A 15,676-nucleotide genomic window follows, 5' to 3' on the forward strand; every position below is an offset into this window, starting at 1 on the left:
AGGAGAGTGAATTTGCCAAATTGAGGCCATTGGAAATGGCAAATTCTCCAAGACCAAAAGCAGCAAAGGAGCACACAGAATGAGGGCTCTGAAGTATAGTTCAGGAGAGCCACCCCATCTTCTCTTTCTCTGCTTATAGCTCCAGAATCTAGAAAGTCACATTGGACTTTAGATATAATCACTGATGGACCTTGTTGTTTTGTTGTTTATTCATTTAGTCACCTCCGAGTCTCCGTGACTTCATGGACCAGCCCACGCCAGAACTTCCTGTTGGTCAACACCCCCAGCTCCCCCAGGGACGAGTCCATCACCTCTAGAATATCATCCATCCATCTTGCCCTTGGTCGGCCCCTCTTCCTTTTGCCTTCCACTCTCCCTAGCATCAACATCTTCTCCAGGCTGTCCTGTCTTCTCATTATGTGGCCAAAGTATTTCAGTTTTGCCTTTAATATCGTTCCCTCAAGTGAGCAGTCTGGCTTTATTTCTTGGAGGATGGACTGGTTTGATCTTCTTGCAGTCCAAGGCACTCTCAAAATTCTCCTCCAACACCACAGTTCAAAAGGATCTATCTTCCTTCTCTCAGCCTTCCTTATGGTCCAGCTCTCACAGCCATATGTTACTACGGGGAACACCATTGCTTTAACTATGCGGGCCTTTGTCATCAGTGTGAGGTCTCTGCTCTTAACTATTTTATCGAGATTTGTCATTGCTCTTCTCCCAAGGATTAAGCGTCTTCTGATTTCCTGACTGCAGTCAGCATCTGCAGTAATCTTTGCACCTAGGAATACAAAGTCTTTCACTGCTTCTACATTTTCTCCCTCTATTTGCCAGTTATCAATCAAGCTGGTTGCCATAATCTTGGTTTTTTTGAGGTTTAGCTGCAAGCCAGCTTTTGCACTTTCTTCTTTCACCTTCATCATAAGGCTCCTCACTTCCTCTTCGCTTTCAGCCATCAAAGTGGTATCATCTGCATATCTGAGATTGTTAATGTTTCTTCCAGAGATTTTAACCCCAGCTTTGGATTCCTCAAGCCCAGCTTGTCGCATGATGTGTTCTGCATACAAGTTGAATAGGTAGGGTGAGAGTATACAGCCCTGCCGTACTCCTTTCCCAATCTTAAACCAGTCTGTTGTTCCGTGGTCTGTTCTTACTGTTGCTACTTGGTCGTTATACAGATTCTTCAGGAGGCATACAAGATGACTTGGTATCCCCATACCACTAAGAACTTGCCACAATTTGTTATGGTCCACACAGTCAAAGGCTTTAGAATAGTCAATAAAACAGAAATAGATGTTTTTCTGAAACTCCCTGGCTTTTTCCATTATCCATCGGATATTGGCAATTTGGTCTCTAGTTCCTCTGCCTTTTCTAAACCCAGCTTGTACATCTGGCAATTCTCGCTCCATGATCTGCTGAAGTCTGCCTTGCAGGATCTTGAGCATTACCTTACTGGCATGTGAAATGAGTGCCACTGTTCGATAGTTTGAACATTCTTTCGTGTTTCCCTTTTTCGGTATGGGGATATAAGTTGATTTTTTCCACTCTGATGGCCATTCTTGTGTTTTCCAAATTTGCTGGCATATAGCATGCATTACCTTGACAGCATCGTCTCGCAAGATTTTGAACAGTTCAGCTGGGATGCCGTCATCTCCTGCTGCCTTGTTATTAGCAATGCTTCTTAAGGCCCACTCAACCTCACTCTTCAGGATGTCTGGCTCTAGCTCACTGACCACACTGTCAAAGCTATCCCTGATATTGTTATCCTTCCTATACAGGTCTTCTGTATATTCTTGCCACCTTTTCTTGATCTCTTCTTCTTCTGTTAGGTCCTTGCCATCTTTGTTTTTGATCATACCCATTTTGGCCTGGAATTTACCTCCAATGTTTCTAATTTTCTGGAAGAGGTCTCTTGTCCTTCCTATTCTATTGTCTTCTTCCACTTCCGCGCATTGCTTGTTTAAAAATAATTCCTTATCTCTTCTGGCTAACCTCTGGAATTTTGCATTTAATTGGGCATATCTCCCCCTATCACTGTTGCCTTTTGCTTTCCTTCTTTCTTGGGCTACTTCTAGTATCTCAGCAGACAGCCATTTTGCCTTCTTGGTTTTCTCTTTCTTTGGGATGTATTTTGTTGCCACCTCCTGAACAATGTGGCGAACTTCTGTCCAGAGTTCTTCCGGGACCCTATCTACTAAGTCCAGTCCCTTAAATCTGTTCTTCACCTCCACTGCATATTCCTTAGGAATATTAGTGAGCTCATCTCTAGCTGATCTGTGGGTCTTCCCTAATCTCTTTAGTCTGATCCTAAATTGTGCAAGAAGAAGTTCGTGATCTGAACTACAGTCAGCTCCAGGTCTTGTTTTTACCGACTGTACAGATGTCCGCCACCTTTGGCTGCAAAGGATGTAGTCAATCTGATTTCGGTATTGTCCATCTGGTGAAGTCCATGTATAAAGCCGTCTCTTAGGTTGTTGGAAGAGAGTGTTTGTTATGCACATTGAGTTGTCTTGGCAAAATTCTATCAGCCTATGTCCTGCTTTGTTTTGTTCTCCCAGGACATACTTACCTGTAATTCCAGGTGTCATTTGACTGCCCACCTTAGCATTCCAGTCTCCCGTGATGAAAATAACATCTCTTTTAGGTGTGTTGTCCATTAGGTGCTGCAGATCCTCATAGAACTGCTCTACTTCAGCTTCTTCAGCATCTGTGGTTGGGGCATATATTTGGATCACTGTGATGTTAGATGGCTTGCCCTGAATTTGAATTGAGATCATTCTATCGTTTTTTGGATTGTATCCAAGCACTGCTTTAGCCACTTTACTATTAATTATGAAGGCTACTCCATTTCTTCTGTGGTCCTCTTGTCCACAGTAGTAGATCTGGTGGTCATTTGATGTGAAGTGGCCCATTCCAGTCCATTTCAGTTCACTGACACCCAAAATGTCTATCTTTAATCTTGACATCTCACCAATAACCACATCCAATTTGCCCTGGCTCATAGATCTTACATTCCAGGTTCCAATGGTGTGTTGATCCTTAGAACATCGAATTCACCGTTCACCACCAGCACCGTCGGCCGCTAGCTGTCCTTTTGGCTTTGAGCTAGCTGCGTCATCACGTCTGGGGCTAGCTGAACTCATCCTCTGTTCCTCCCCAGTAGCATTTTGACCATCTTCCGACCTGGGGGTCTCATCTTCCGATGGTATACCGACATATCTCTGGTTGTACTGATCCATTTAGTTTTCATGGCAAGAATACTGGGGTGGGTTGCCATTACCTTCCCCAGGGATCGCATTTAGTCTGACCTCTCTGTCATGACCTTCCCGTCTTGGGTGGCCCTTCACGGTTTAGCTCATGGCATCATTGAGGTGCTCAAGCTCCAGCACCACGACAAGGTAACGATTCTTTGCTGAAGCTGATGGACCTAGAATATGAATATGAATTACAGTGATCCACATCCAGAACCCAATAGATGCAGAATAAAGGGGTTCACAGTGCAGTGGTGGAACACTTGCTTGGCATACAAAAAGTCCATGTTGAATCATGGACAGCATGGCAATATTATTGTTCTGGGCTGGCGAAGACTCTTTGCAAGTTCTCTGTGAAAAATGAATCTGTCTCCTGATTCTTGGGCGATAGCTATGGAGTGCAGGCCCATCCCCAGGGCCCTTCTTTTTTCCTTTTATTCGTGTTTGCCACTAATATTTAGCACTGGCCAGATATGGCTTAGTGGTTGTTCTCCTTTAGCTTCTGAGATCATTCTTGGTAGATCCTCTTGACTTTGGCAGGTTTCTTTTCTGCTGGAAACAGAATTTTGATTGAGATTTGTGAAACCGTCCAGTTCAGCTTGGGTCAATTTCTTATTTTCCATGCCATGGAAAATGGCACCCCATTTCTGCATTAGCAAATCATACATTTGCTGCATATTTCCCCAATACATAAATTTGATGTGCACATTACCTAGCTAAGGTGTTTTTGGAGAGCAACTTCCCCCTCCTGTCAGGTTTTAATGTATGATTTCCCTGAATTTATGCATTTTTCTGTTCACATGTCCTTAACATGCATATTTGGGGGGGTTGTTGGAGTTCAGATTCTGGAAAGGGCAGAATTCAGATCACCTTGAAGTTCAGCAGGGATGAATCAAGGAATTCACTTAATAATTGGGATGGAACAAATTTATATTCCCTCCCTAGTTTGAACTGAACTGAGTTGAATTGCTCCCTGTCTTGAGTTTTGGTGGACAGAATGAAAAGATTTGTGTCATATTAAGGCAGGTGCTGTCCATAAGATTTTGATGGTTCTAATTGCAAAACAGCTGTGATGTTTGCCATGACTTAAACAACAAAGGCATATCTCTTTTTAAAGAAAAGGAACATAACCAGAGACATTCCATGCCATCTGGAAATCCACTGAGATGCTCAGCTGCAGTTCAGAAACTCTTGTCCCTGATCACACAAACTTTGGAACCAGATTTGGCCATCTCTGAAATCTCTCACAGCATTACAAAGATGGGGGTGGGAGTGGGGGTTGCATCTTCCAGAAGTTTGCAGTTATTCTTCCCATATTCTCTCCAGGTTCCTCATCTCTACACTGCCTGCAATATTGAATTCATCTTTGTTTTTTTCTGCTTGGAAAGGTGCATTTTGAGGCCAGTTTCCACAGCTGCAAAATTATGTTTTTCTTAAAAGAAAGCACCGAATGGGGATGGAGGATCTTGCAGATTCAGTGGGGTTGGAGAAACATCCTTTTGAATTCCTGAGAATGACTTCAGAGAACATTCCAGAACCAAGTCATGGCTACAGAAAAGCTTGCTTTGGCCATCTCTAACCAGATAGGGTACAGCTGATTTCTTGTAATTCAAAGTATCATCACCCTTCCATAGCCATTCAGAAATTCAAGGGAGGTCAGATAATGCAGTAACCTACAGAACACAAGAAACTGCCTTATATGCCAAGTTAGATGATTGACCCATCTCATTCATAACTGTCTACTCTGACTGGCAGCAGCTGTCCAACATTTTAGGCAAGATTATTCCCTGGTTTAAAGAGTCTGTCTGGGATTTTTACCACCCAGACAATGCGAGAACTCAGTCACTATTTGAAAACCTATCCCTGAACTAAATGAGATGATTATCTAGAGAGCTTTTGGCTATTTTGTTTGTATAATGTGTGTAAATGTTACATGTAGGAATGGAGAACTTGAGTTTTCCACCAGGGTTGGTTCAAAGGTTTAATTAAAAGATATTAACCACTTCTTTCAACTGGATCTTCTAATAGACTCTCCAAATTGATTCTGTGAATCAAATCAAATTGGGTGCTTCTAAATCCATTTGACAGTTTAATGCACATTTGTGCATACACAGGCAGATTGTTTTCCAGATCAAATTGAAGGCTCAGATGGGATCAAGAGTATTTTGCACCCTTCTGATTTCCAGATGTTTCAACAGCTGACAACTTAGTCAATATGGTCAGTGGTAGGAGATTATGAAGCCTTTAGCCAAATTAGACTTGGAGAGCAACAAGGTCCTCATTCTTGGGCTAAGCAGATCATCGTTAGTCTTTGTTGATGGAATCCACAAAACATATGGTAATTTCCACATGAGCCTGTGAAAAATTTATCTTAGTTATCAGGGGAATATGACTGCTTTATGCCAACTGAATTTATTAATGTGTGGGAGGAGTATTAAAGAATATTAATATTTGGTTATGTGATTTGTTTTTCTTGTGTGTATAACTCAGATTTTAAGAAATAAAAATTAAAAATGTTTATCTTAGTCTAACTAAATTTAAGCATTGAAATATATAGTTAATGTACGTATTTAATTGATTAAAACAGAAGTGTGCAATTTGTCTTAAGATGAGACAATATTTGGACTCTGACAGACTTTCTGGGCCATGTTCCAAAAAGTAGTGGATGGGTTAAGAACAAAAACTACATTGGACTTCATTTAATTTTACATTCAATTAAAAATGAATTTAATTGATCATTATTTTTTCAGTGACATATTTAATATTTTCTTCCTTTGGTCACATTATTAAAAACATCCATTTTGGTTTTAAAAACAGGGGATTTGGGCTTCCATGTAAACCTGGGGCCACACTGGGCCCTGAAAATTCAGGTTATATATTTGTGCATTAAGTCAGTCAGCAGATGCCTAAAAGTTAGCATCAATGCCTTCAAACTTACTTGCAAGTAGATGTACATGGACTGCACTCTTAATCCACATAGGCATCCAACTAAAATAGTGTTCTGAAACCCTAATTCTGAAGAACAACACTATACATTAAGATGGCAATGTAACTACTGCCATTGTATTAAGCATTTGTTATGTATTTTGTGTTTTTTGTGCCTGAATCTTTCTACTCAGGCAAGCAGGCAGGAGAAAGTGAAATAACTGCTCCATCTGATGAATGATCAGACAACAAACGGTTTCTTTTAGAAGTAAAACCAAACCCTTGCCTTGCTCTGCAAAGTGTGTCACGGAGAAAGTGTTAGGAGGAAGAATAACCATTGCACACTGCCTGCATACCAGGCTGCCGTTAAAGCCTCAGAAGCACGGCTTGAAAAAGATGGCAAATGTTTAGTTCAGGTGCAGTAGCTTTCAGCCAGGAGGAGGAGGGATGCTCTTCTGCCCAAAGAAAGCCAAGTGAGCTTTTTGTCCAGTTCCCCAGTTTTCGTCAGCTGAGAAAAATATGGAAATGTCACCTCCTTGGTGTTGATCTTTGCTCCTTCCTGCCCCTTCAGTTTCTCATGCTTTCCCTTCGGGTTTGCTGCCTGTGCTTGCTGGCCGTTACTTCCGTGGGAAACTCTTTCTGGGGAGGGGGGACAATGACTGAGGCTGTCTGTTCAGCTGTTGAACAGGCAGGGGGCTGCAAGCTTTGGCTGTCTGTTCTGTTCCAGGCATTTGTGGTTTGCTGGGGAGGAAGACGTGCATCCTGGACGGCACGGGTTACTGAGCCCTGCAGAAAACCAGGGAATGATCAGGTCTGCGTTCACAGTCCTGGGACCAGAGATACTGTACATTTGGACAGCATTGTCATTACAGCATAAAGGCCACAGGTGGCCATGCAAGCCCCCTCTTTCTCTGTCCATATTGATCCTATGGCACATTCCCTGTTGTGGCTCGCTCTCTGTCTTTCCTGTGCAAATACTCGTTCGGGCTTTTGGAAGGGAAGATAATTGGCTTCTGAAAATCGAATCACATCTGTCCTTCTGAGCTTGCAACATGAGCAGCCTTCCCAAAAGCAGCTGCTGCTTTTACACTTACTTATTATAAAAGACAGAAACCACCATTCTTGTGCCTACTGTATTTACAGGAGCTAGGGATAGCTAGCTAGATGGATGAATGAATGAATGAATGAATGAATGAATGAATGAATGAATGAATGAATGGATGGATGGATGGATGGATGGATGGATGGATGGATGGATGAACAAATGAACAACCAGCAAGGCTGGCTGGGGGATTCTGGGAGTCGAAGTCCACATATCTTGAAGTCACCATGGTGGAGAAACACTGGATTAGAGTCTATAACCTTGAATACAGAGGGCTTCCTCCTGCAGTCCATTGATTCAGGCTGGATGGAGATGGATACACACACACACACATATATATACACACACACGTGTATGTGTGCAAGTTAGCAGTCTTGTGCCCAAATCCCTTATTTTACCTATTTTCCCTGTTTGTATGCTCTACAATCCCAATGACCCTGGGTGGCTTATACAAATAGAGCAATAACAGAAAAAATTGAACCCACAAGTTGAAACCACAGTATGTAATGATTCATCTTGGGATTGTCCCATAAAATAATGTTCCATACATATTTGAATCAGACTGCCCACTTTTTCTTCCCAAAGTGCTTTTTCCTTATGGGCAGAAGAGGTGACATCAGAAAACTGAAGGAAAGGAAAAGTTTGAGTTGGGGACTGGGGGATATCCCCTTATGTGCCACTCCCTCCAGAAACGGCAGAGCAGAATATCACAGCTTATCACTGCAATAGGAAGTCACCTGCATCTTTGTCTCATTAGGAGTTAGTAGTTCCTAGTCCAGTCTCCACCTACTTCTGAAGCCTATTCGCATGCTGAGGAAGCTCATAGTAAAGTAAGGGTCAGTAAGTTTCACCCTGTAGCACCAGCCTGGAAAACATCACAGGCTGTGTGATGAAATGAAAGCAATGCCAATTCCATGATCATAAAGATCAACTTGATCAGAGGCTCAGGATCAAATATCTTATATTTTCATAACAGAAGCCCCTGATGATGATAATGTGCTTTCCTTTGAGTTGTGATGATTTGTCCAAAGTTCATTCTATTTCTTTATTTGGCTAGAGGACAGATAATTTTCAACAAAGAGTTCAGAATAAAATGAGACTGAATTTTAGCAGTTACCTCTCTAGCAGACTAGCAACTGATTTATCTCTTTGATTATATTCTCCTTAGAAATCCAATTTTAATACAGCCCCATTGTTAAAATGGTGTAATCCTTGCAATGCTGGAACAAATTCCGTTGCAACCTATGGCTGGCTAGCTATCCTAAGTTAGTCAAGGCTTATGGTTAATCATAAAATGGTAGTGAAGTGTGGCCCACTGCCTAAGACCCAATAATCAATTCCATGAAAGGATGTGCAAAAATCTGCCTTGCAATTCTCAAATTTTCTTTCCCTGTGAAAGAGGTTCTATTTTTCTCTACTCTATCTCATGGTAGAATAAGTTCTAAATTATTCTTTGTGCTGTCTTGTGAACTTAGCTGTTGGATATAGGCATTCCCAGGATCTTGTTGCTTTGGACAAACTGGCAACAGCAGCATTGACTGGGTGGCAAACTCTGCCTCGTTTGGACATGGGTGCAATATCACGAAGCATGCATTAAAAAGGCAGAGTGATGGTGAAATGCTGTGTTCATCATTCCCCCCTCCCTTGCAGACAGTGCTGCTGTTGGAGATGGCAGAGGATGTGGTGGCTGCTATTTCTGCTGTTTTTTGTTGTTATACATTTTGTTGCTATACATTTCCATCACTCCGAAACCTCCCTGGCGGCTTCCACTTTCCTGCCTGGAAAAATTCCACAGCAGGAGTTTCACTGTGACATTTTCCTTGGGATTTTATGGAAGGGTGGGAGACCTGGGAGGCTGCAGATGACCAGAGAAATGATGGTGCAATAAAAGCCATTCACACATTCCCTTTGCACGTCATAACAATTCAGGAACTCATCAGAATCTCACCAAAATCACTTTCTTCTTTCAGCAAAGTTTAAAAGACCAATTCTCTTTTATCACACAAATGTTAACTGGTAGGGGGAAAATGCAGGAGAGTTGTTCTTCCTCCTAAAACTACCCAAGAGTCCTCCTTAACAGCACGTATTAGGTTCTGCACTATTGTTCATGTTAAGGTATACCTGGATGTAGATTTTCACACCATTAGGGTAGGTGCTCATGGCATATGATAAATTCAGGACCAGAGTAAATTTGATTCTATATCTCTATGTGGCATTGATTGCCGTGTCCTACAGCTGAATGGCTGAAATGACCCCACTTAAAAGTTCGATATTGACTTGATTTCCAATGATCGCCCAGAGTTCTGCTCAAAACGATCAATCTGGGATTATTCTAGTCCAAAAAGGATAAACAGACATTTGTGTGTAGTAGGCCACTGTGTTCATTTAAAAAACCCAAAACTTTGCAGTACAATTACAATAGTGAGATGTTGTTGACAAGGGAATGACAGCTAGCAGCTTGCTAATGACGTCCATGCTGCTTATTTTCTGCAAGAGATAACAGTAAATGGATCTCTGTGAGTCATACCCTCCTTTCTGTGAACTGCTGTTTGTGGTCTGGTACTTTTTTTATTTTTTTAGTTATCTAAGTAACAATAAAATAGGTATGTATAAACCAAGGCTTTTTGGTTTAAGAGCTATGTGCATAATGTGTTACTCTGATACATATCTGACCAGTGTTGTAACTCAGGTGGTGTGGTGGTGGTGAACTGGGTAGGGCTGTGTAGGAAGGATTCTTGGCTGTCAGCAGAAAACTTCGTATTCCAGGAGAAATTGGTATGGGTAGATAGGTGGGAGGAGCAGTCATGCATGACCTAGAACAGGGTTCCTCAACCAGGGTTCCGTGGCACCCTAGGGTTCCACAAGAGGTCACTAGGGGTTCCCTGGGAGATCACAATTTATTAAAAAAATTATTTCAAATTCAGGCAACTTCACGTTAAAGAGGTAAGGTTCATTCTTCATTTTCAGTTTAAGAACACTGTTAGTGCATCTATGCAGGCCTACGCATAGAACACATATAATAATTTTGTAACTTGTGACCTGTATTTGAGCCTGAATGGGCAGGGGGTCCTCAAGGCCTGGAAAATATTTCAAGGGTTCCTCCAGGGTCAAAAAGGCTGATCTAGAAGTTCAACTTTGGGATTTTTTAAAAAAATCATTGATTTGGGGTGCAACTTCAAGCCTAAATGACCCAGAAGACGACAGAAGAAGAAAGGTATTTTGGGAAATCAAACCATATTCATGTGCCCCCTAACATCCATCCACTCTGCCCACACAATTGATTGTTGATCTTCCATCTTCCATGTCATTTGAAGATCAACAACCAAACGTCATGGGGAAGGAACAAAAACACAACTGTTGTTAGCTGAAGATGTACAGATTTTACAACACCGTCTCCATTCTAGCACACTGTTTACTATGAGCAACCAAAATGATGTCCCCCCCCCTTCAAAAAGCATATTGTTGAATTCTCCAAATCTCTTCCTCAAGGACAGTATGTTAATAAAACAGAGGTTAGGGGAAAAAGCAAGATATTCTCAATGTTAGGTCAAGAAAGTAAAACAACAACAACTGGACAAACGTTTCAGCAGAAATCAGAATGAAATCCGTGGAACGAACCCCACTGCTGATTTGAAATGTTCTCCACCTATCCTTGAGTACCAGCATGAAATTTACTGTCCCTGATGTCAAGGCCTTGATTGATTTTGTTCCCAATTGCGCAGTCACATGATTACCACTCCCCCCACGGGTGACAAGTCCTACAAGATTCTGGGGTTGACTTCAGACAGTAACAGAATAAGGGGGAAAATTTTTACACTAGTATTGCTAAAGATGATTTAAGACTATGCCATTCATGGGCTGCATGCAAGATGAAGGCAATGTCATGGAGGGACGGCAGAAAGGAAGAGGTTAGCCTGGGCAGGTTCATACCATGTTTAGGTGCATGATGCAGCCTACCGTTAACGTTGGTGAGATAAACAGATAGATAAACAAAGTAGGGAAAGGCCCAAACTAGAGATTGTAGATTGTAGGTTTGAATGCACTGGTCAGTGATAGATCTTTCCCAAGGACAAAGAAATAAATGAAGCCTTGTTTAAATGCCAAATAACATGCAATACCTTCCCTTCTTCCTCCTTCTGCCTGGAGACAGTCAAGGTTCTGATCAGAGCAGGAAAGCTGAAGGATAGGGTCCCCTCCTACACCTTTTCCCTTTCATTGTTTTTCTGATCTAAACGGTGCACAATTCTGTTGAAAGGGTTAATTCTGGGGAGAGGGAAAATATGATTAGAAAGGTAAAAATGCAGACAAGAAGGTCTGATCACCTATCTCTCACATAGGCAGTTCTCAGCTTTTGCTTCTTATGTCCCATCAATCACTTTGTCAAAAAACCTGGGTCCTACCAGGACAGAAATGAAAAGGCCACTTTCACAAGAAAGACCTATCTATGCTTACAGGTGCTGTATTCTCATATTTTTTTTAAAAAAAAATGGTAGGTTTTAAGGACTTAACGTTTTAAGAACTTACCCTCCTTTTCATCTACTTCTGAATCCCACCAGTGGAGAACTATTGTCTTGTGTCTCACAAATTAAGACCCTGAATAAATTCAAACTGACGATCTCCTCTCAGTTCACCCCTCCCCACCTCAATGCCTCTTATACCCCAAAATGCCATACACCAAGTAAAGTTAATATTCACTCACTCTGGAGGAGTTTGCCAGTTCCAGTTTTTGAACACTGTTATGGGAAACTAGCTCTCAAAAAGGAAGCATAGCAGATGGTCCGATTTTTTTTCCCATGGCAACCTTATTAGAGATTAGATTGAAAGAAACTGCCCAAGGACTAAGTTGTGTTTTCTTGACCACCTCAGCTTTGTACATCTGGTAGCAAGTACATGCGTGATAGCATTGTCCTTTTTCCATACTGCTTATAATATTATATGCTTATAAATAAGCATACTGCTTCTAATTGAGGTCACAGGCTTACTCTGTTGTGTAAGCCCAAATGGTCACCACTGTGGATCATCATAAAGGGAAACACTATAATCTCGACTAAGTATAGGCTTAGTTTTCAACAAGGAGCAATTTTAGGTCTGTACAACATGGTAGGCTTGTAAATCCAATTAGAGTTATACTTAGTGAAACTGGCCTATTTACACTCACTGGCCAAGATTTGAAGCTGTAGCTTTACAATCAGATTGACAGCTGTATCTGAGTCTTTCCAGTCCCATTCAAACAAACTGTAATCCAGCATCTTCCAGATATGTTGGGGTACTACTTCCATTCCCCTCGGACACACAGTGAAACAATGGTTTTTAGAATCACATTCCACCTGTAAGAATACAATGAAATGCACCAAAATAACTAAGTGAAGAACTTGAAGCACTAAATCTTAGGATGAATGTTTACTCTTCACTGAAGATAGTAATAGTTAAAAAGGGGAACCTTCTGATCACCCAAAATTCTATTATGAGATGATGATGATGATGAAGATGCAAAGGCACACTTTCAAAATTGCATAGAGCAATGATTCTTTTTAGCTACCCTTTGTTTTCCATAAGTAGTAATAAAAGTATGTTTTTTTGTTTCTCATTGCGCCTTTCCAAGACAATTAGGCACATTATATCGGAACTGCAAAAATCCAAACGACCATTGGATGGTAGCAAAAGGACACTGAAAACTCTGTCACCATGCAGTGGTTCTCTTGATTTGTGCACCCCAGAAATGGTACACCAAGATGACACTTAAAAACCCAGCAACTCCAAATAACAGGCACTCATTAATCCTATTTTATTCACAAAACAGTCTCACGAGATAAGGTAGACAGTGGCAAGGCAGTGTCTGAAAGATGCACTTTCCACACTGAAGTAAGGTCTGGGTCTGATCAATGTACTTGGTTAATGCTGCCTTGAATTCCATGATGGGATGGGGAAAGATTTCTTGAAAGGTATCTTAAATAATAAAAAAGTGATCACAGGTATGTTGGCCTAAGGGGTGGGGGAGGGGAAAGAATCTAAAAATCCATAGCTTGGGAACTTTTTAATCCCAAAAGAGCATGAAAGGATGGGCAAGCTACCAAGTTCTGCAGAACCCGTCATCAAAGAGAAGACACAATAGAGGCAGAATAATTCTGAATCTAGTGGCTGAAAGTTCAGACCTAGCTTTTAGATCTGGTTGCTTCTACTCCATTCCTTGTGGAGATATTTTTTAGCAGGGTGGTGGTGGCAGCAACGTTCTCCCCAAGGAATTGCTCCAGGGAGGGTGAAACTTTGCATCTTCTTTCGGTGGGGTCCTGATAAGGGGCTTTCCCCCTATGCAGCCAGGGGTTTTAAATGAACAGTGAATTGCTACAGTCTCTCCACAAACTTTGCAGTTCGGGTAGAGGCTCAGCTGCTCCAAGGCCTGGGTGGAAAGTTGTGACAAAACTAGTTGCACCCTCTTGTGCGCTCCAGTGACAGACAGTTGAACCTGGGGGTGAGGTTTTCCTAACAAGGGGGCGAGCTTGTTTACCTGAGAAGTGTAGCTGAACTCAATTTCACAACCTTGACAAGATGAGTTAGCCAGCTCGGCTCCACGGCTTTCACATGGTAATTTAGGAAAATTATACCTCCTCCTTTCCCCTCCAACTATTAAGAACAAAACCTACCGAAAACGTAGGTGTAATCAATCGCAGGGGGTGGATATCCTGCAATTTATTCAGAAGAACCGACTTTCCTAACCTTTCAGAGACCCGAGAATCTTACCCTAGATGTAACCTTAAGGGGCTCATAATTAGAACCTAGCCTACTTCATCCGTTCAGAGGACGATCAGAGCTGCTCCTCTTTCGGGATACAGACGTAACGTTAACATCTGAAACCGGGGTGGACCTTACTCCGGATCAGTTAAGCCGGGGTTTCCCAAAGGTGCGGTCTTTTGTCTACGGCGCCAGTGAATTCCTCCCCCCACTCCCCCGGTCTGTCTTCCTCCCCTCCCCGGAGCGAGAAGGAACGCGGGGAAGAAACGACGCCACGTGGAGGGTCACCGCTGCGCCCTCTTTTCTAGCCGGGGGTCGGTGGGGGGGGGGGGAGAGCGGGAACCGGCGGCAGCGGCAGCGGCTGGGTTGGGCGCAGCAAGCAGCTGGGGCGGCGGAAGGCCCTTCCCACACCCCCACCCCAGGCCGCTGTCCCCGAGCGGAGGCCGCCTCCCTCCTCTTTTCGCTGCAGCCCAATTCCTCGCTTGCAGCCGCTACTGGGCGAGGAGGAGGAGGAGGAGGAGGAGGAGTGGGGGGGGAGCGCTCGCAGCGGCTTGGTTGGAGAAACGCCCTAGAAAGACGCGAGGAAGGCGGAAGGGAGCGAGAGCCGCGGCCGGAGCCCATCAGGGCCGCGCTGAAGAGCGAGAGCCGGGAGTGCGACGCAGGAAGCCCCGCCAGCCAGCCGGCCTCGGTCTTCTGCCAACTTTGCGCCAAGGAGGGTCGCCCTCAAGGAAGCGCCTCGCCGTCCGAGGGGGAGCCCAGGCTTCCCCCACCGAGGTCCCTCTGCCCCTTCCCGGCTTGCTTTCCCCTTCGGTGACCCCCGGCGGCCGTTCACCATGAAGGCGGCGGGCGACCCGAAACCCACCTTGACGATCATCAAAGCCGAGAAGGTGGAGGTGGATCTCTTTCCTTCCCCCGGTGAGTGAGCGGCTCGCCTCGGTCTCCCGGGCGCCGCCGAGCCCTCCTCCACGCTCGCTCCTCGCGGGGCAGTTTCATCCCGGCTCTGGCCCCGACCCTTCAATCTCTGGTCAATTCCGTTTCGGACTGCTTTTTCCTCTTTTTCTTTCCTTCTCTCAACATTTAGTGAAGAAACCCTTCGCGTCCTCTTCCCTTCTCTCATCTTTCCTGACTTTCTGCGCCTCTGTGAACCCCCATACCAACCCCACCCCCGGGAGGATGATTACTTCAATCCTGGATCTTTTGCTTTTTTTTGATCAGGCAAGGTCCACTTTGCTCCCCAGCTTTGAAATGCATTTGTAAATTTATGGGGGTGGGAGGCGGACGGGCGAAGAATGATGGAGAGACTGAGTATCTGGCAGGCATCACCGCGCCTATGTCAAGGCGCAGAGACTGGCTCTTTGGGGCTTCCCACCCCACCTCGGGTCCTAGCTACTAGGTCAAAGAGGAGGCGGTGGGTCGTGACGGGTGGGGTGTGGGTCTGGATGTTTCTCCTGCATCCAAGGACCTTGAGGATGTGGGATAACTTCGGCGCATCCTATTGACAATTGTATCTTAGTCTCGAAACCCTCCTCTGCCCCCCCCCCCCACGCCCCTGCCATGATTGATCGATCGGTTGATCTCTCCCTGTCTCTCTCTCTCCCCCACCCCTCCTTCCCAGCCCCGTGTTTGTCTGCGCGGAGGTGTAATACAACTCAGGCATGTGGTTGCAGTAACT

The 15,676-nt window shown here is 43.8% G+C and overlaps 1 protein-coding gene across 2 annotated transcripts in view; it reads left to right on the forward strand.

Annotated features, from left to right (window-relative positions):
* The window catches only part of ETS1 (ETS proto-oncogene 1, transcription factor), a 102,037-nt gene that overhangs the window by 24,978 nt on the left and 61,383 nt on the right, over nt 1-15,676 (forward strand). The window contains exon 1 of one of the 2 annotated variants that reach the window (XM_063311543.1): nt 14,553-14,919. The exons of the other annotated variant lie outside the window; for it this stretch is intronic. Within the exon in view, the coding sequence (XP_063167613.1) occupies nt 14,838-14,919 (82 nt within the window). The 5' untranslated portion in view covers nt 14,553-14,837. Of the gene's footprint in view, nt 1-14,552; nt 14,920-15,676 lie in introns of those variants that run through there. 2 annotated transcript variants of the gene reach the window in all.

Source organism: Candoia aspera, chromosome 9 (assembly GCF_035149785.1).
Source record: "Candoia aspera isolate rCanAsp1 chromosome 9, rCanAsp1.hap2, whole genome shotgun sequence".
In the NCBI taxonomy this organism is placed as follows: Eukaryota; Metazoa; Chordata; class Lepidosauria; order Squamata; family Boidae; genus Candoia; species Candoia aspera.